At 35.8% G+C, this 20864-nt stretch overlaps 1 protein-coding gene across 8 annotated transcripts in view; it reads right to left on the bottom strand.

The window, feature by feature from the left end:
* Positions 1-20864, bottom strand: part of LOC145686495 (armadillo repeat-containing protein 2) — a 166148-nt gene that overhangs the window by 21514 nt on the left and 123770 nt on the right. For all 8 annotated transcript variants that reach the window (XM_081759870.1, XM_081759872.1, XM_081759873.1 and 5 more), the window contains 5 exons: positions 15677-15849; positions 13027-13223; positions 11638-11806; positions 7870-8019; positions 3713-3932 (listed from right to left, as the gene is read on the bottom strand). In XM_081759870.1, the coding sequence (XP_081615996.1) occupies positions 3713-3932; positions 7870-8019; positions 11638-11806; positions 13027-13223; positions 15677-15849 (909 nt within the window). The remainder of the gene's footprint in view (positions 1-3712; positions 3933-7869; positions 8020-11637; positions 11807-13026; positions 13224-15676; positions 15850-20864) is intronic.

Below are 20864 nucleotides of genomic sequence, written 5' to 3'. Positions count from 1 at the left end.
ACCTTTACGCACAGCCTGATACTTCCCCATTCATTGAACACCAGTCATCACTTTACAGCCAGACAAAACCACGGAGGACACATCGACAAGGGATATTCGACACATGGTCAGGATAGGTGCAGGATCGACGAGAGAAGCGGATCGCACCATTGGAGAACAACCAGTTCCATAATTCAAAAGTACCATTCTGTTGGTTTATCACCGCAGATACATCGAGCTTAAGTTGAAACTAGTGGAATGAAGGTGTAGGAGAACATCATCTTAAAGACGCATTGGCAAGAGAGAACTCGACGCCCCTTGCAGATCAACAGGATAGAGATCCAGATGTTGACTGACTCCAGTTTATCCAGGCTCCTCCAGAGAAAGACATTCATCGTTCCAGATGACCAGAGCAGCGTCTCGTCGAATCTACCAGGCTAGTGCTTATTCCTTTATCTTAGATAAAACCTTTCACTTTCTCTTACCTTTCCCACAACTAGTCATTTTTCAAAATTAAAACATTTGAATTTCATTTAAATTCAACCATAATTTTACAGTTAAGTACCGTGTTGTGCATCAGTTTCATCCCCATTTGGTTGCACTCATTTAATAAGTATTTTGAGCTACGACTGATGACACAGCACTGGCACAGTACTTTGTTTTAAACAAACAAAAACGTTTAAAAGGTTTATTTTGTCTAAAACAACAATCTAAAATAGCATATATATTACATTTTTACACGCGCAGTTATTGCTTGCCATCTATATTCAACCGCTAGATCAAATTTCGGTAACTTCCCTAATGTCGACCCGTCTAAATGTTCAATTCCGGAGAAAGAAATCGGGATTTTCCCGATCTCCGCTCACGGAATATGTAGTTTAGTTTCTTTGTGTTACGTTCTACTGGTCGTCTGCATTCTTAATCTTTAAACGCACATTGACGCAACTGCTGTGTCAGTGCTTTAAACTGCAATGGCTCAGTCCCTAATTAAGGCAGGAAGATGGTTTTGGTACTAATTTATTCCTAAAAGATGCAGCTTTCCACCGGGGTCATTTTATGTACGTGGGGGTACCACATGGCGGTAGGAAGACGGTAAATATTGTGTTTTTTGTTGTTTTTTTCAACAGTTTTTTGGGAGCCATTTCCTCTCGTGGGGGATAGATTCATAAAAATTTGTACGTGAAGCAATGAAGTAGGCCATAACATGGTAATATCGTGTATTTGTACTTCTAGCTTATATGGGAGAGCAGGGAGGGGGCAAAGTTAGCCAATGTTTGGAGTTTTAGTCTTTTGACGTAAATTACATTTATTTTTACAGCAAACATCAATAGCTCAGTCCCTAATTAAGCTAGAAAGATGATTTGGTACCAAAGTATTTTGAGGGATGAAGCTTTCCGCCAGTATGCATTTTATATATCATATGTACGCCCGAGAGAGGGAGGATGAAGTTCGTTTTTTTTTTAAATTTTTCATCAAATGTTTTTCATCAGATTTTGGGGTTATTCCTCCCTCCTTTGTGATACATCCATAAAAATTGGTATGTGAAGCAATAAAGTAACCCCATATCCTGCATGATAGTAACCTGTATGTGTCCTTGTTGTTTACAGACGAAGAGGGGGTCAAATTTGACTAATTTACATTTATTTCCTGAACTGTTCCATATAAGACAAGATATATTTCACTAAGGTGGTCTAGAAGCATAATTCTTGTTCGTATACATGATGTGTGCAGCAAAAATGATTTGCATATGAACGTGGTACTATGGTGGGGGAGGGGAAAGAATGTCTAATTCAATTAATGTTTTTCTGCGCTTTTATATATATATATATATATATATATATATATATATTTCCTGCATAAAATGAATTCATTACGCAATGGCAGCAATGGCTACCATTTCTTATATTATTGTCACAAGTATGTGGCCTACACATTAGCATCATTTTGTCAGCGTAGGGTGACTGCAAGGGTTGCCAGGGCCCCGCAAAGTCAATATTTTCATATTTTAAAATTATTTTTGTCTTTTCTTTTTCTACGAATACGACGGGAATTTTACGAGTTGTACCTCGTTGGAATCTGTGGTCTATAAGCTTTATAACAGTGTATAAATCATGACTGTGATAATTAGGAGGGTAACCACAGTCCTGAACGTGAGAGTACCATTTTGTTAAAATCCCTGGCGGGCGTCTAAAAGTTAATTGTGTTGTTATGCCGTACACACTAATCATTGTTAGCTATCCATGTTGCAGATAGAGATGCATCTTGAAAACGGTTTAGTTAAAATATGTCATTTGTTCCTTGTAGGCTAGTCACTGCTCTCTACTATGAGTTGTATTGTATTTGTCAGAGTATTTCTTCAAGCTTATGATGTGAGAACTGTTCATTATTATGGAAATGATAGTGACCAAAAAGTACTCAGGTTTTGAATTTGTGAATTTGGATGTTAGAATAGTGTATAGTGTGTTTAACTTCTGTTATTCTTGGAAATTAAGAAATATTCAAATACTTCACTTGAATTTCTGTTGGTTTAGTTATACGCACATTGATGTGCAGAATTTCGTTCAGTAATTGCTGTTATAATAAGAATATAAATCTGCTTGTAATTTGCTCCATGCACACATCCTACGGAAGTTGGGTTATTTGTTAGAAAATTAAATTAGCTTCTTCAATCTGATATTTTAGTTATTTTAAACATGTCCAACCACCATCGAAAAAAAAAAACGTTTAAAACAAACTGAATAAAACAACAGCCCTCGTTTTAAACATTTTGTTTTAAATATATCAACTCTGCTTGGAATTGTAATAAAAACTTGAAATTCGGTATGCTTGTACGTTTTCGTTAGTGTTACCTAAGTGAATCACTAAAAATAAAAATTTACAACTTTAGAGTGGTATTGTGGGGAACTGAAAAATCTTCCCCACGTTTTCTTGGGATACACAATCTTATCTTTTAGATAGTTGAAATAGGAAAAGAAACCTGACATTTGGTAGAATTGTGGGTTTAAGAGGTGCAAGGCCATAGGCCGAGTAAACGCGGGGGTCGGGAGCAAAGCCCCCAGCTAGCCAAAGGATAGTGTACATATATATGTATATATATACGTGTGTGTGTGTGTTTGTGTTATGTGTAACAAAAACAAATTCATAAAGTGGACGGCAAAGTGGCTTCATAGTATAGTGCTCATCTCTACACAGCTCGGTCCCAAAACACTTCAGCTTGAGGCAGAAGACTTCGTGTCCATGGATCTTCTCATGGTTCTTCCTTCCACATTCTCATTCCAACAGTTTTTCCGAATATTTCAATTATGTTTCTCACCCATCTTCTAAAGTCATAATGAAAAGTTAAACCAAAGATTTAATTTCATTTACATTCATATACAGCATATGCTCATGTAGCTCAAGTACAAATCTTCTTACTACGTTTCTAAATGTCATTTCTACGCTTACAATGAAGTATACTCGTTCATTTTATTATTATTTGGATTTAAATTTGATTTGATATTTACCGTCCCTACTTCAGCGAGGCTGTATGAGACGTGGAGACGTGGATCTACAGCTTAACGTGGGATCCGAACCACATGAACTTCCATCGAGAATCGAACCAGGCGTGTACACTAACCGCTTAGCCCGAAAGAGCTCTTTTGTTATTATTATCATTGTTATTATTATTATTATTTTATTAAAAAATAAAAATACGCACGGGAAACTTTCTCAAATACTATATTTCGAACCATACCTTCAGCTATGTCCAGTTGCCGCTCCACAAAGGCTCCATATGAGATAGGATAAAATGAGAGATTATTTAAAGTGCTTAATGTGCTAAGGACCAATTCTTCACTCTCCAGGACCGATTTGCGACATAGAACAGTTAGTAGGACATCCAGAAATTGCTCATTGCGGGCAACATTTGAGCCCACTTCAGGATTTATGCTCATGTTAGCAATAATACGAATCATCTGCGAAGAAAAATTAAGAAAATATCATTAAAGGCAAATATATACATTTTGTATCGTATTGCACAATAAAATATTGTTAAAAATACATTCTAAAATAAACCTACTGTATCTTTCACATACCTTCTGTACATTACCCAGTGTTATAAGACAAAACTAGCAATATAATATAGAGAAACAAACGCATTACAAAATGCAACTTCATATTCCTCTTCTACACGGTGTCCAATATACAATGCAACCCGGAGTTTGGGATAGTAGAGCTTTCGAACCTGAAGTGATACACAAATAATGGTTATACCAAAATGAAGCCTTGTTCATGCATATATTTTTAAACTAGGAAGCAACGACCGAAGTACAATAGGAATCACACAGTGTTGCCAGATATAACCGAAGGTCTAATCAATTTTTTTGCAAAATATGTAAATTGATTCATAACTCATACATATGGAAGTTCTGTCGTTAATTTTCAGTTTGTTTAGTTGGAGTAGCTTGGAAACTATGGAGCAGAAAAAATAATTTTTCATTTCCATCGATAACTAATGGGATGAGACCTGTGTAAGGGGAAACTAAGGAAATCGTAGTTTTCATAAATTAACACTGAATTGGCAGCCCTGCTGATGTTTCAGTGCATCGAAGGTATGTTAAAGATCTGTCCCCATTATGCAATTCCTGATAACAATGAAAAAGAAACTTTTAAATTATCATGATAAAACATTTACTTACATGCACCCAGCAACGCTGCTACTATCAGAAATGAGTTACCAGCTATACAGCAGATGCTTGAAGTGTCCCCTGTTTTGACTCAAACCCTGGTTTACACGTTTCACCAGGTTGGCAGCAACTTTACGAAGATTAGTAGTGTTAATGTTCTCAATGACACTGCGAATGTTCGTCTCCAGGTCTTGAATAGTTTGAGAATTGTTCTTGTATACCTCTTACTTTAAGCAGTCCCACAGAAATGAATGGCAGTGTTGCCGGGTGCATGTAAGTAAAAGTTTTATCATGATAATTTCAAAGTTTCTTTTTCATTGTTTACAGGAACTGCATAATGTAGACAGATTCTTAATACACCTTTTGATGCACTGAAACATCAGCAAGGTTGCCAATTCAGAATGTTAATTTATGAAAACTACGATTTCCTTAGTTCCCCCTTACAGAGGCCTCATCCGATTAGCTATCGGTGGAAATGAAACATTCTTTTTTCTGCTCCATAGTTCCCAAGCTACTCCAACTAAACAAACTGAAAATTAACGACAGAACTTCCATACGTATGAGTTATGAGTCAATTAACATGTTTTGCATAAAAAAAAAAAAAGATTTACACCTTCGGTTACATCTGGCAACACTGGGTGGTTCCTAATGTACTTCAATCATTGCTTCCTAGTTTAAAAATATATGCATGAACAAGGCTTCATTTTGATATAACCATTATTTGTGTATCACTTCAGGTTCAGAAGTTCTACTCCGGGTTGCATTGTATATTGGACATCCTGTATATGAAATATTCTGTCCATTAGATCCAGGACAAATGAGTTAGAAACACTATTTCATATCGTTAGAATCAACATTTATTTATCGCTTGCTCCAAGAAGAACCAATAATGAGCCGCGGTGGACTGGTAAGCGCTCACCTCTTGTACGTGAGGTCGTTTATTTCCTTCGCTTTTCGTGATTCCACTACTACCACCCATCTTATCATCATCGTCTCCCTTAGCCTCAATGCATAATCAAGAGATGTTAAACTAAAAAAAAAAAAAAAAAAAAAAAAAAAAAAAAAAAAAAAAAAGTGGAAACAATATTAATAATCTCTACCTTGTCATTCCTGCCATTATTGGCAGGTCACTTGCTGCAACTGAGAAGCTTCCATGCCCCACAGTCTCCCGTTAACCTCTTTGTCCTCACGTACGATTTCTTTGTTTTGATATCGTTCATTAATTGTAGTCTCCTTCGCCCCCTCCCTCTCTTTCCTGCCATCATACCCTCCAAAACTTCCTTCATGATACAGTTCCTTCTTAAGCAATGTCCCAACCAGTTTCTCTTCCTCTTCTTAATAATATCTAAAAGTGTTATTTTCTCCCTCATCATTTCTAACATTCTCTAGTTCGTTTTCCGCTCGACACAGCTAATTCTCTCCCACACCCACATTTCGAAAGCTTCCAGTCGTTTTTCATCATTTTTGTGTAATGTCCATGTTTCTGATCCATAGAGAACAATACTCCACACGAAGCACTTTAGGGGCCACGGTGGCTCAGTGCTAGAGCGTTCACCTTTAATGCGTGGGTTTTCTCGGGGTTCTCCCACTTTCTTCATTTCACCATCTCATTCATTTCTCATTATCACCGTCTCCTTTAGTCTACCCGACATAACCCTGGGACGTAAAACTTTTAAAGATTTCATTTCATTTCACGAAGCACTTTATGAGTCTTTTTCACAACTCTTTGTTCAAGATCCCACGACAAAATAGAATTTTCTTCCTCGTTAAGGCTTCTTTCGCCATTCCTATCCTTGCTGTTATTTCACGTTCACACTTCATATCATCACAACTCTATATTAGCACTATACATCCATTATCTTTATTATAATCTTTATTCCATAGACAAATATTTCAAATCTCTCACATTATTCTTGAAAATTTCAGTACCTTATCGTAGTTTTATCACTAGTAACCACAAATGACATTATCCTCATAAACCAAATAATAATACTCTCATAAGACGGCAAAATTACTTCATACTTTTCAGTTTCTCCCAGAACTTCCTTCTCTTCTATCATCGATCGAAAGCAAAATTTAACACGATTTTAGAAAATAATAAATTGTAATCCTCATATGGACTAATGATATTCCGATTATAAATTTACTACTTAATATATTAATCACATTAACTTTAATGACATGTTAAATGACTAAAATGTATACTGAAACAGGGTGTCTACTAAAATTCTAAACTGAAATTTCGTGACTTTTTTTCTTTACCTTTTCTTTTCCAAATCATAAAATTTAGTAACATTCTCAAGAGAAAATTTGGGTGTGAATTGGGCCGAATTTTCATGCATGCGGTAGAAGCGTGCTTTGCTTGCGATTTGGTAGCGTCTAAAGCCGACCATAGACATTTTTGGTGGTGAATTTTGACGTTTTATAAAACAAAATTTTCCAGTCTATACTTATATTTGTACAGATAATAATAATAATAATAATAATAATAATAATAATAAAATCGTGATCCAAAAGCTAAATTTCGTGACTTTTTCTTGACTTTCATGACCGTTGATCGATAGACACCCTGTGAGATAAAATAACTTGAAAATATCACACTTATGAAAATTAACGAAAAATTTAAGTTCAGTCTTATTTCCATAATCTTTGTTGGTCGGATTAGACTTTAGTCTTATGTTCAGCATTGAGGCTACATGAGACATGGACCTACAGTTTAACGTGGGATCCAAACCACATGAGCTCTTGCCGGGAACATAGGTCTCCCGCACTAAAGACGTATACGTTTAAGTAGTCTAGTTCTAAGATTATTATTATTAAATATTACTAACTACTTAGATAGTTATTTTCGGAAAAATACTTTTGTTTCCCATTTTGCTAAAAGAGCAGCTCATACTTTGGATATAATTATTTCTTTTGAATATATTCAAAGTTATATTCATAGTTACGCATCACGGCAATCTCCGAACTCTATTGATTTTGAGTTATTATCATCAGTTACCACTATTATATCAATTTAAATTCATCAACACTATAAATCATCAATTATCACTATTATATACCACTATTACTATCAATTACTACTATTATATCAATTTAAATTCATCACCACTATAAAGCACGTTTTTGTATGCTAAATTAATAACTTGAGAAATAAATAAATAAAAATCAGTAAGTCAATTTTTAACCCTTTTTCTACCAATGTACAGAACTAAAAATTACGTACCTTGACTATAACATCTTCAACCGAACCACTAGATCCTGTCTCATTCCTAGAATTTTCACTCTGATTTAATCCCATTAACTCTATATCTTTCTCCAGGTAATTTGATAGAAGATTCAACATGGCATCCATAGATCCGTCTTCATTATAATACTGAAGTACAATTAACATTAGTGAAATTTAAAATAATAAATTTTAAGAAGAAAACAAACAAAATAGACAGGGGCAATAAAAGCAATAAAACTATAAATAAAACCATGTTTCGTTTACATAATTGTATTATTGTGACTTAATATTTAAATTTTATTTTTGGTTAATTGAAACTCTGTTGAACAACCCAAATTTAGGGGATACTAGTATTCTATACTAAAATACTGAACATAATTCCGCACAATTTAAATTCCTTCTCCGATGAAACATACGAACTTACGCATACTCTGGAACCTAAACACATCGCGGCATACTTATCAAAATTAAACTTTTTCAAAACTGTATTCAGTATTTTCTTACAGAATACTAGTATTTCCTAAAATTTTCATTGTTAACTGGAATTTCAGCACAATTATTGTAACCAAAAATAAAATGTAATATTCAATCACAGTAATAGAAGGTTGTAAAAGAGATTTTATTTTATTGATAGCTTTATTGTCCTTATTGGTCCTGCCATATTTTATTTATTTTCTTACTAATATTATCAGTAACTTCAAAAATAAATAAATAAAAAATAACAACAGTAATATTGTAAATAATCTCATCGACATCTAATTCTGACCTGGTAACATAACGCAAGATTACTACAACATGTCATTAATTGATGAATTGTTTTTCCGTTAAATTATTCCTGCTTTTTTTTTCTGTTGATTCTATATTTTCAACATATTTGCCATACATCTTATCCTTTCCCAGTAGCCCACCCAGTAGGCAAATGCAGTCAATATTTGAAAACTTTTTTTTTTAATAGACATATAAGGAATCAAAGTAAGTCAAAAAATGAATTTACTGCATATGTTCATTGCTCTAGTTCACAAATGAGCAGAGTAATTTCAGTGAAACTTCTGTTAAGTGACCACAGCTTGTTCAACCGAAAATTCGTCATTAAAAGAGATCATTTCGGGTCTTGGCTTTTAATTTTTCTCAACATAGCACCTTTGTTATGGATACGTATTCGAAACACAGACAATACAGTGATTTAATCCAGATGAAGTATTTTCTTTCGGACAAGATATGAATTATAGCTCTTTCATCTTTTAACTCAAAAGTATATGAACCTCTGTTTTCCATTAATTGGAATTAATGTCCCTTTACAAAGGAATCACTTGCAAGTTCTTTCTGTTCGATACATTTTTCTCGAAGAATTTTCTTTTCAAGTGAGTCTGTGTGTCTACTATCAGTACGAGTATCGTAAAATTTGTTGTTTTATAATTTCCAGTGCCTTCTGAAATTATATTGAGAAATTTGAATCGATCTATCATCACTGTCCTCATTACCATCTGACTTGAAGGATTTTGAGGGCAAGGAAGAAAATCAGAAAATATGTAGAGTACTCTCATCATTCGATTCACAGTAGAAACCAAGAGGAATAGCATGAACTATGACCTTGAAATCCGACGCAGTTAACATAGTTAAGAAATATTGGTGTTGCCAATAGTGTTGCTAACTAGCACAATCATAAACTAAAGTTTGGTAATTTCAGCATTTCTGAGGAGGAATGATAAATACGCCTTGAGTCTATCTCCAGGCTTACATTTTCGCTTCCATTTAAAACGATCCGATCACTTATGTTGATATGTCCCAGTATTTAACATTAATTTAACAAATAATTCAAATATACTCGGTGGCTTTATGGAGGTTTGCGTTTACTTTCTTTTTAATGCGTGATGAGCGTATAGTTATTTATATTAAGTAAAATTTACATCACATGATACGATATATATTTTCGGCTGCGGTGGCTCAGTGGTACAGTGTTCACCTTTGATATATGAGGTGTGTCGTTCGATCCCGGTTCGAGGTAAGTGATGGTAGACAAAATCATGCGTGGGTTTTCTTGAGGTTCACCCGTTTTCTTCCACTTTCTTCATTAAACCATTTCATTCACTATCATATATATTTAGTCCACTAATTTTACAGACCTGTTACATCTTTTCCCCTCATGCAGTAAAGTTTTTCACTTTCGGGAGGTAACCAAAATGGTCTTTTGGTATTCTTCCTCCCAGAATGCTTACCTATGGGAAAGAAATGGGAGCGTCTTGAAGAATACAAAAGTAGCCGAACAGTGTTAGTTATCTAAAATGTGATAGCGTTTGTGTATAGTTCTATGCTGTCTTTATTTGAGTTATGTGCTGACTTGCTTCCTTTTTACCATGCGGAGGGTAAGAAGAATCACAGCCAAAGAATAGATTTTTGGTTAACGTTTATGATTTTTATGAAAACAGAGGCTGACAGTTGAAAATCAATCAATGTAAAACAAGTACGAAAGCGGGTTTCTGAAGTTATCGAAGCTTTTGCAAGTACATTAAAACGTTCTCATTATAGCCTTTTACTTACATTATTTCTACATTAAAACGTGCTTTGAGTGAGCGGAAAAAGAAAGAATTAACAAGAACGAGAATAAGAAGGAGATACAAAAGTAAAAAAGTCGTGCTGGATCATTTTGACAAGTGTGTTGTTCGTCTCAAACAATTAGTTAATTTTATATTGTTCACGGTCAACGACCTTCCGCGAAATCATTGTTGAAAGTACTTTGAGAAAAGACTTATTTTATTGGAAGCATTTAGTCTTTACAGAAAATAATCCGGTCCTTAGAATTTCGATGGACTAAAGCTGGAAATAATGGGTGACTACTCATTGAAAAAGATTAATTTCAGTCAAAGAGATTCGCTTATTTATGAGCTAACCGTCCTATAATTTACATGAAAGAGACATATTTGCACGGACAGCACACAAAATAAAATGCGCGTGGAGTGATAAGAGTAATAAAGGTTTGCTTGCAACAATATCCAAAGGACAACACGTAATAATTATGCATACTGGTGGAGAAAATGGTTTTATTCTAGAAGGATTAGTAGTATTCAAATCTAGAACAAAATCTGGCGATTATCTCAAGGATATGAATTATGAAAACTAGTTTTTGGTTTATGTGGAATGTGTCGTTGTCAAGTGGGCGTTTCACAGATGATAGCAAGTGACCGCTTAAGATTGAGTACATATATATATATATCTTCCTCCAAAGCCCGCTGAACACAGAATCAAAATACACTAACTATATAAAACTTTTATATCGATTCCACGAAAAACAATGGTACTTGAGAGGGGATGTCTCTAAGAGAGAAGTTCCACTCTATATTAAATATTAAAAAAACGCAATAGATGCGCTAAACGTGAATAATCTGCAAAAAGGCTTACCTAAAAATGATTTCATTACTAAGATCCTATAAATATTCAATGTTTAACACTCAATGTTTAATTTTGAAAAAAATCTAATAATAAATTATTATCCTGAACATTACCATATACTTTCAAGATTGACTAATATTTCTAAAACGCTAGGGTGAAGTCTCACATTCATGTGGAAAACAAATCGGAAGAACATATTAATTCACCTAAACTCAAATCAAATTCAATTTAATCCTTCACCCTGTTAGGTCAGAAGAATTTACAGAGTCTCAGTCAATACATACAGAGTAGCTACTTTAATTGATATTATAATTGAATATATGCAAGTTTAAATAAACGATACATATTACAAGAGATTTTAATTAATGCAAGTCTCACCTTTATCCTTGCTGGATCGCTCTTTGCCATTAGGTTACCAAGAGCATACCCAAGTCTAACCATAATATCTTGCCTACCAGGATATTTTTGGAAAAGGACAACGAAGAACTTAAGACTATTTTCATATTCAATAATGGCAAGGCAGCAATCGTCATGGGTAGATATTATGCTGTAATGTATAAAGAGAAAACAATATTCAGTCTGTATGTATCCTTAAAGTTTTATATATATATATCCTTAAAGTGTATATATATATCTATATATATATAAATCCTATATTAAATGATCACATATCATCAGCATCAGTATTCTGACATTATTGGCAGGTCACATGTTGCAAACTGAGAATCTTCCATGCACTATGGTCCTCAGTTAACCTCTTCATCTACACGTAATAATTATCTACTTTAATACCATCCATCGCCCCTCTCTTTCCTTACTGCCACCATATTTTATCACATCTCTCATGATATAGTTTGTTTTCAGCCAATGTCCCCACTATTTTTTCTTCCTTTTAATTACATCTAAAATTGTTTTCTTCTCCCTTGTTATTTCTAACACTTCTTGATTAGTTTTCTGTTCGACCCAACTAATTTTCTCCATTCTGCTCCACATTTATTATTCGAAAGCCTCCAGTCCTTTTTCATGCTTTAGCGTCGCATCTATTCATACAGTACAATACTCCACATGAAACATTTTATGGACCTTTTTCTATTTTTATTTCAAGTTTGCATTTCAAGTACTCACTAATAACACTTATCAGGTATCGAAAACTAGTCACTTGTTCTACCTTATCCCCTCTTACTTCTATATTTAATACCAACTTAATCCTTCTATCTCTTACCGAAATACTGTCTTCATTATGCAGACCCTTCTACATTATCTGTTCTAGATAGATATTAAATAATATTAGCGAAAAGCAATATTTCTGTCGAACTCCCATTCCACTTGTACTCTAGGGGGCGCGGTGGCTCAGTGGTAGAGCGTTCACCTCCGGTGCTTGGGGTCCCTGGTTCGATCCCAGCTCGCGCCGTGTGGACTTTGTGGTGGACAAACACCGTGCTCGTGGGTTTTTCGGGGTTCTCCCGTTTCCTCCCACTTTCTTCATTCCACCATTTCACTCATTTCTCATAATCACCGTCTCCTTTAGCCTAACCGGCATAATTGTGGGACGTAAAACTCAAAGATTTCATTTTTTTTCCACTTGTACTCTTTCTCTCTTTCATTTCTTCCCCTATTCTAACATTTACTTGCTATATATGTTTTTCTTATAAGCCTTCCATTTCAATCCCACCTTCTTTAAAGCACCCAACAACAATTCTCATTTGATCTCACATAGGAATAGAATAATAATTATTTTATACCGGTACATGGCTGCAATTCACTTACCTTAATGTTCGAGAAACATTGCTGATGACATCAAGGTCTGAAGCAAAGAGCTCCATTGCTTTACACAATTCAGTAACTGCACCGGTGGCAACAAAAGATGAGAACATATCATCCTCACCAGCAACGTTTCGAAGAGTTCCAGTAAGTTGGAAAAGAGCATGACTGGTTTGTTCTGGGACGCGTCCACCTTCCATTCTCTGAAATAAACGATAGTTCGCAGTTTACAATACTAATCACATCTTAACAGTAATTTTTCAGGCTCTCTCTCACATTTACACACTTCATTTTCATACAAAAAGGATTGTGTTGCAGGCAATATATGGATAGTTCCTTAGGCTTAACTATTTATGAAAACTGTAAAATTATGCAAATTATAAAATACAAGGGATATAAACCAAATTATAAAACAGGAATTTGGTTTATTTTATAAAGGTAAAAAAGAAAGTAAATAACATTTATTTTTCAATGTAATCTCCACTTACATTACAATCTTTTAGCCATTAATATAGCACTAAATTAATAGACACAATAGAAGAAATCTGTCCTGGCGTCTGAACCACTATCACATACAATCTTTTGATTGAAGGAGCTTGCTGCTCCCATATTCATTTCATTGCATACTTGATATCTGTGAATGGTGTGCAATGATAAATCCTGTCTTGTCACAGATATCTACTTGTTCCAGGAATGACTGGTCTTGTTGAAAACAATTTCTGAACATATTCGAACTCCTCTGTTGCTTCTGACGATCAGATAGTTTTCTCTTGATGCCCATCTCATGAGCACCTTAAGGAAGTACAAATGATCTTCGATATATTTTTTAACACTGCCAATAATTCCTCCATTACGGTACGAACAGTCATTTGCTTATTGTTCAAAATTAGATTCGCTACATATTGAATATTGACATAATTTCTTACTGTAGTATTTGAGCTTCAGTCCTTTTTATGTACAGGTTAGTACCTTTCTTTAAATCGGGAACAAACATCGCGAACTGTCTTCTTTGACAAATTACTTCAAAAGGTGATGAGTAAAACTGAACTACACAAAGACTAACCTCGTAAATAAGGTAGATATGACAACAATGCTATGGGATGACAAATATAAACGCATATCATTGTAATTATCACACATTTTATGTCAAAACATAAACATTAGACACTTACTGAAGTAACTTTTCTAAAAGGTTTAACGCCCATTTCAGTACCAAGGCTATGAGACACTGATCTACAGCTTAACGTGAGTTCTAAACCACAGGATATGCTAATTGTATAGCTGAAACAAAATCGGGCTTGACGCGAATGTCCGTTGTAAAACTGACTCTTTTCAATTGTTTGAGCAGAACCATTTTAAAACTATTTAAGAAGCATTTAAAGATTTTAAAATATACAATTAGATAACTTTTGAGCTGTATAGTAACTGTACAAAGCTTTTTATAACTTTTTCTTCCATGGATTTTCTTGGGGTCCATCCATTTTCTCTTACAATCATTCCACGAATTATTTCATAATCATTCGCTTTAATTAATTACCAGTATCCTCTCTTTTAGCCTAAAGAGCATAATCGTAGTGCGTAAAACTAGAATATTTTATTTCAACTTTCTTTCTAGCCTTTATTTTCAAAATCAAAGTCGACAATAACTAACTTAAAGCATTTTTGATTCATGAACAGTTACGTGAAGATCATCAGTTGGATACACTGTTACCATTCATACTCTCCTCTGGAATAAAAAAACCGCATCGCTACATATTTATTTATTTTTAGTTTGCGGTGGCGTTCGGAGGTTGCGGTGGAGCGTTCACCTCTGGCGCATGGGGTTACGGGTTCGATCCCAGATCGCGCCAAGTGAACTTTGTGGTGGACAAACACCGTGTGCGTGGGTTTTCTCGGAGTTCTCCAGTTTCCTCCCACTTTCTTCATTCCATCATTTCACTCATTTCTCATCATCACCGTCTCCTTTAGCCTAAACGGCATAACAGTGGGAAGTAAACAAAGATTTAATTTCACTTTTTATTTTTAGTTTATTTTGCACACCTCTGTTAAGTATTTTTTTTTTGGGGGGGGGGGGATTGATGTCTAACATCGAGAAGGTTAGGTTTAGATTATTTGGAGTATATCATCCCGTTCGGCGGCAAGGTTTTGAGACGTGGACCTACAGCTTAATATCAAATCCAAACTATACGAACTCCCACTGGGAATTCGACCTGGGTTTTCGGCATCAAAAGCGTGTATGCCAACCATACAGCTACGAAAGAGCTCTCAACGTAAGTTTGACTTACAGAACCAACTAGGCTATTTTAGTACAATGCACTTACTTTACAGACAACGAAACGAACTAAACTTATTGCCTTCATTTAATTAGTATAACTTTTCTATATATTGTAAAGTCATACGGTTTACAAAGTAAACACTCTCACCCCTTCCAATTTCGAAAAGAAGTCTGTATTCAACATTACATTACCGAAAGTCCTCTGAAGATTTTGCAGTTAAAAACAAATACATGATGTCCAAGAGTAAAATTTCTTGTTAAATGACAGGAATAGTCATACGACTGTAGCAAAACGAAGTGAAAAGTTATAAATTAATAATATACAACCCTATTATCTTTGTGTTATCAAAGATCATAATCAGAACTTAAAATTATACATACCAGTATATTTATCAATTTCATATGCAATACCATTAGTTCCAAAATTCCCAACTTTAGAACACGATGAAGAACGATATTATTCATCGTAAGGAATTTTAAAGCTCCATACCCATACACACACGCTTCTGCATCCTCTAGCGGACTAGCTGAACCTAACGCTTCCAAGAACAGCTCTGAATGAAAAAAAAAGAAAAAAATATTATTATTAGTTAATTCATACAATTAAAAGGTTATATGTAATACTTATCTCAAATCTTATATATAAAAATGAATGTTAATTTGTTTTTATGTTTGTCTAGTATACAAACCTACAGCGTTGAATTCGCATACTTTGATGTAACTGTATCTATGAGACTGCAGTCTGGAAGATACAGCAGACTATTTAGAATTTTTTGATGAGTATCCTACAGGGAGAGGAGGGAGCTCAAAGCGAAGCTAAAGCGGAAGAGGTGGTTTAAAATTTATGCAAAAAATAAGAGTATTGCACGAGCTCGTCATATCAGGAACATAAAACTCGGTATGTAAACTCAAGTGTGTACACATGACTTACAATCAGGAAAAATACTGTGGGTAAGACTCCTACGGGATAAGAAAGGAGTGACATGTAAAAAAGTCGAAAACAGTTGATACTGTATTAGAGACGAACCCATAGTTCTTGGGATCGCTACGATGAATAGCGACACTCCCTATGCTGTTTAAGCTGAGCCCCCATCGGCATGTAGAGTGAAAAATAAAATGTCCAGAATAGTCGACATTAATGTCAAATTCATAGTTTTCTGGATGGCTAACCTGATTGGTGACATTTCCGATAACATTTAAGCCGAAGGTTGGTAAAGAACAAGTATGTCAGCTGGCTCAGGAATAGACTGGAGCAGTGGCGACGGCGTTGCTCGTCATTTATTCTACTGAATCCTTTTAAGGTACAAACATAATTCTTCCTGTGTGAAGCCAGGTGCTTCTGCTAGTAACCAAAATAAATAATATTCAATCTTTCTCTCATAAAAAATTAAAAAAAAAAAAAAAGAAGAAGAAGAAAGAAAACACTACAGCGTTACTTTTAACAAAAACTTCAAAAATGTCACCCAATTTGAATATAGTTTGCTGCAGCTTGAAGAAGACCATGTCCTCTTGATATTACAGGAATATGAAAGTAAACAGTTTCATAATTCCGAGAAGTGATATAAACGAATAATACGAGGGCTATCCAGAAAGTAGATTACGTTTTCGTCTGTGTCCGCTAGGGGCGGGGCTAGCGCGGCCATCTTGGGGTCAGAGCGTTGCGCAGCTCAGTCGGCATCTAGCCGTGCTAGTGAGAGGTTCGTGCTGTGCTCCGTTAAGATACTGTGACGGTTTGAAATGTCTGCGTTAATTGAAAATCCCGCGAGCTGCGAGGTGCGTGCAGTAATAAGGTTTCTGACAGCAAAAAACTGTAAACCGATAGAAATCTATCGGCAGCTGTGTGAAGTGTATGGGGACAACATTATCACTGAAGGTGGAGTGCGACAGTGGGTCATAAGATTTAAAAATGGCCGAACCAATGTTCACGACGAAGATCGAAGTGGGAGACCCAGCAAAGTGACTGCCGAACTTGTCGAAAAAGTCGATGTTAAAGTCCGTGAAAATCGAAAGTTCACAATAACGGAACTTTCTTTGAGTTTTCCACAAATTTCGCGAAGTTTGTTGCACGAAATCATCAGCGAAAACCTTGGTTACCACAAGTTTTGTGCAAGATGGATTCCAAAAATCTTGACAGAGGACCACAAAAATCAGCGAATGGCTGCAGCGTTGCACTTTTTGGACGCCTACAATAAGGATGGTGACTCTTTACTCGATCGCATCGTTACTGGTGACGAAACATGGGTGAAACACGTGAACTGTGAAACGAAATTGCAATCAATGCAGTGGGGGCACACAGGTTCTCCCCAAAAACCCAAGAAATGCATGCAAACAATGTCGGCAAGGAAGATGATGGCGACTGTTTTTTGGGACAGAAAAGGTGTGATTTTGGTGGACTTCCTGGAAAGAGGCACTACAATAAACGCTCAAAGGTATTGCCAAACTCTGCAAAACCTCAGAAGAGCAATTCAAAACAAGCGCAGAGGAATGTTGAGCTCTAAGATCTTGTTGATTCACGACAACGCCCGGCCCCACACGGCAAATGTCACGCGTGAAGTTCTTGAATCTTTTCAGTGGGAGTTGTTTCCTCATCCGCCGTACAGTCCCGACCTGGCACCGAGCGACTTCCACCTATTCCCAGCAATGAAGAAGTGGCTGGCTATGCAGCGTTTTGATGACGACGAACAGCTGCAAGAAGAGGTAACGAAGTGGTTGAAGTCGCAGGCGGCCGAATTTTTCGACGAAGGAATTTCCAAGCTCGTACATCGCTACGATAAATGCCTTAATTTGAATGGTGACTATGTCGAAAAGTAGTATTTGTGTGTGGCTTTCATCTGTATATAATAAAATTTGTTTCCTATACTTTGTTGATTTTTTATTCCAAAACGTAATCTACTTTCTGGATAGCCCTCGTAAATCAGAGTACACAAATGACTTATACTGTTAAAAAAAATGAATACTAACGCTGATGCATTGTTATCTTCGTTCTATACTGAGATAGTTTCAATGAACGCTATCACCTTTCCCAATCAATGAATCTTCACATTCTAGTTATATATGTTGGTGTCCTGGTTTCAGTAATAAATTCTAGCTGTATACGTTTATACAACCGGCTTGTGGAAGCAAGATAGCAGCCAGAATTTATTATTAAAATATGAGAAAATTAACATCTTATAAATATAACTAGGATATGAATAATTTAAAATATATCAAACGACAATCATGCTTGTTGTGCTATATGGTTCCAAAATATGGTCGCTTACTCTGAGGAAAGAACACACACTGAAAGTATTTGAGAATAAGATCCTGAGATGAATATCGGACCCAAGAGGAATGGGAATGGGAAATGGGAAACTTTATAACGAGGAATAATTTATACGGTTTACCAAACATTGTTAGGGTCATCAAGTCTAGGAGGCTCAGATGGGCAGGTAATATCGTCAGAATGGAAGAAAGTCAAAATACTTTCAGGATTGTAACTGGAAATCCAATCAGAAGACGACTATTAGGAAGACCTAGGCACAGATGGGAGGACAATATTAAGATCGATCTCGCAGAAATAGGAATACAAAGTAGAATCTGGATCCAGTTGGTTATGAATAGAAGTCAGTGGAGAGCTTTTGTGAACGCAGCATTGAACCTCCGGGTTCCATAGGCCATAGAGTTAGTTAAGATGTGAATAATATCTACACTAAGATTCCCCAGTTGGGAAGGGTGGTAGTATCCATTAAAATCATCTCGGTACAGAATAAGAATAATGATGTATCGAGATAAACATTCTTTATTTTTATTGAAACAGATGCCCACTTATGCAAGTTACTGTACGATGGAACTTGTTCAGTTATCACCTATTTAACTTGATCCTGGTTTAACTTAGAAGCATATTTTGGAAACGATACACCTTTGGCCATGTACTCTCATTGTTCTGTAAGTTGGACATTTTATGTAGGAACAAATCTCGCCAACTGAGGCAGGTTTCACTGTACACAATATAATAACATAATCAAAGTATTAAATTATAATTCAAAAACAAATCTTAATACTTCAAATTACGACTTAAGTAAAATTATGACTTACTGCAATGAGAGTTGGAATCTTATTTTACTATCAAAAAGTACATTGTAATAATATTGATTTCACTCATACTGTATTTTGGACTCATGATACCAACAAATACAAGGCTGAGTCTTAAGTTTTGCAATCTTGGTATACGTGTATTATTTAAGGCGTGGATGTCACGTGGCTGAAAGTTTAATCCGTCGAAAGTGCTGCTAGCATGGGAATAGACAGTGATAATTTCTGCCTAAAAATCTGTGCAGTGTTGTGTTCCGTACGTGATTTAATAATCACAAAAATGATGCAGGAGTCCAATTTGGGAACCTTTGATTTACGAATTCGAACTGTGCCATAACCCAACGGAAGCAATCTGAAACACTGGTTGTCTACAAGGTGAATGGGTAATTAATCGCAGCACAGAAACAAGATAGCTGAAGAAATTTATCTTGGGTTGTAAGAACCGCGTCAATCAGTCAAGGTCAGGAAGGGCGAAAACCATGGAATCCAAGGTCTGCGCCAGGCCATAGAGGCAAATGTTAACAAGTAGTACTAGGAAATTATCAGACAAGCTCGGTATATCACAGTCCAATGTGGTTCTTCATCTTCACGGATCTTGGCAAAGCACCCGGAACTGTACCATTCGCTTCACGAATTGATCTCATCTCAAGTACAAAGGCGAATAGCTGTGTTAAGGAACCTCCTTGGAGACCCGTGACTTCTTTGTTTCCTAAAGAAAATAAGAACATTCGACGAAAAGTGGATATCTTCCCGAAATCCCAAAGCGCATAAACAGTCGTTAAACAAGAGTCAAAAGCTTCAGCCTGTAGTCAAACGTGGGAGTGTCGCACAGAAGGTGATGCTACGCATCTGGTAGAATCATGAGGAAATAATTCAATATGAGTTCACTCCGAACGGTCGAACCATTAGTGTCAACCGAATAGTTTGGTCAAAAATACCCGGCATTGGTGAACAGGAAGCGAACCTTTCTGCAGCGTGTCAACATAAAATCATATACCTCTCGAATAAACTTGAAGAACTTGATGGAATAAAACTTATGATACACCCAGTATATAGTCCAGATTTCGCGCCCTCGGATTGTTACTTATTCCGATCCATGGCTCACTCCGTGCGCTTGCGATGCTTTTAACAACTAGGAGTAGTTGGAAGCTGCAGTGCAACAATTTTCCACTTCGAGGGATAAGAACTGGCTGAAAGGAGGCTACAGACGGTGCAATACAATGGTCTCTACTTTGAGTGTTAGGCATCTTTTGCTGTGGCCTGACGCATACAGCAAGTAAATAACCGAAATATTGGTTAACTTTTGGCTCACCCTAGTAAAATAAATACCGAACAGACCTACGTTCCTTTACAGTTCGTTATGAATAAAAGTATGAGATTATCAAGATTAGCACTCAAAACTGAATAAATCAATTTAGTCAATAATAGCTCGTTTCATTTAGAATTATTTTGCTATTTATTACAAAAGACTGGCAATATGAAATTAGCTATATTAGGG

This window comes from Thermobia domestica, chromosome 5 (genome assembly GCF_964235325.1).
Source record: "Thermobia domestica chromosome 5, izTheDome1.hap1.1, whole genome shotgun sequence".
NCBI lineage: Eukaryota > Metazoa > Arthropoda > Insecta > Zygentoma > Lepismatidae > Thermobia > Thermobia domestica.
The sequence above is the reverse complement of the archived record's forward strand: the minus strand, read 5'-3'. Positions and strand labels throughout refer to the sequence as shown.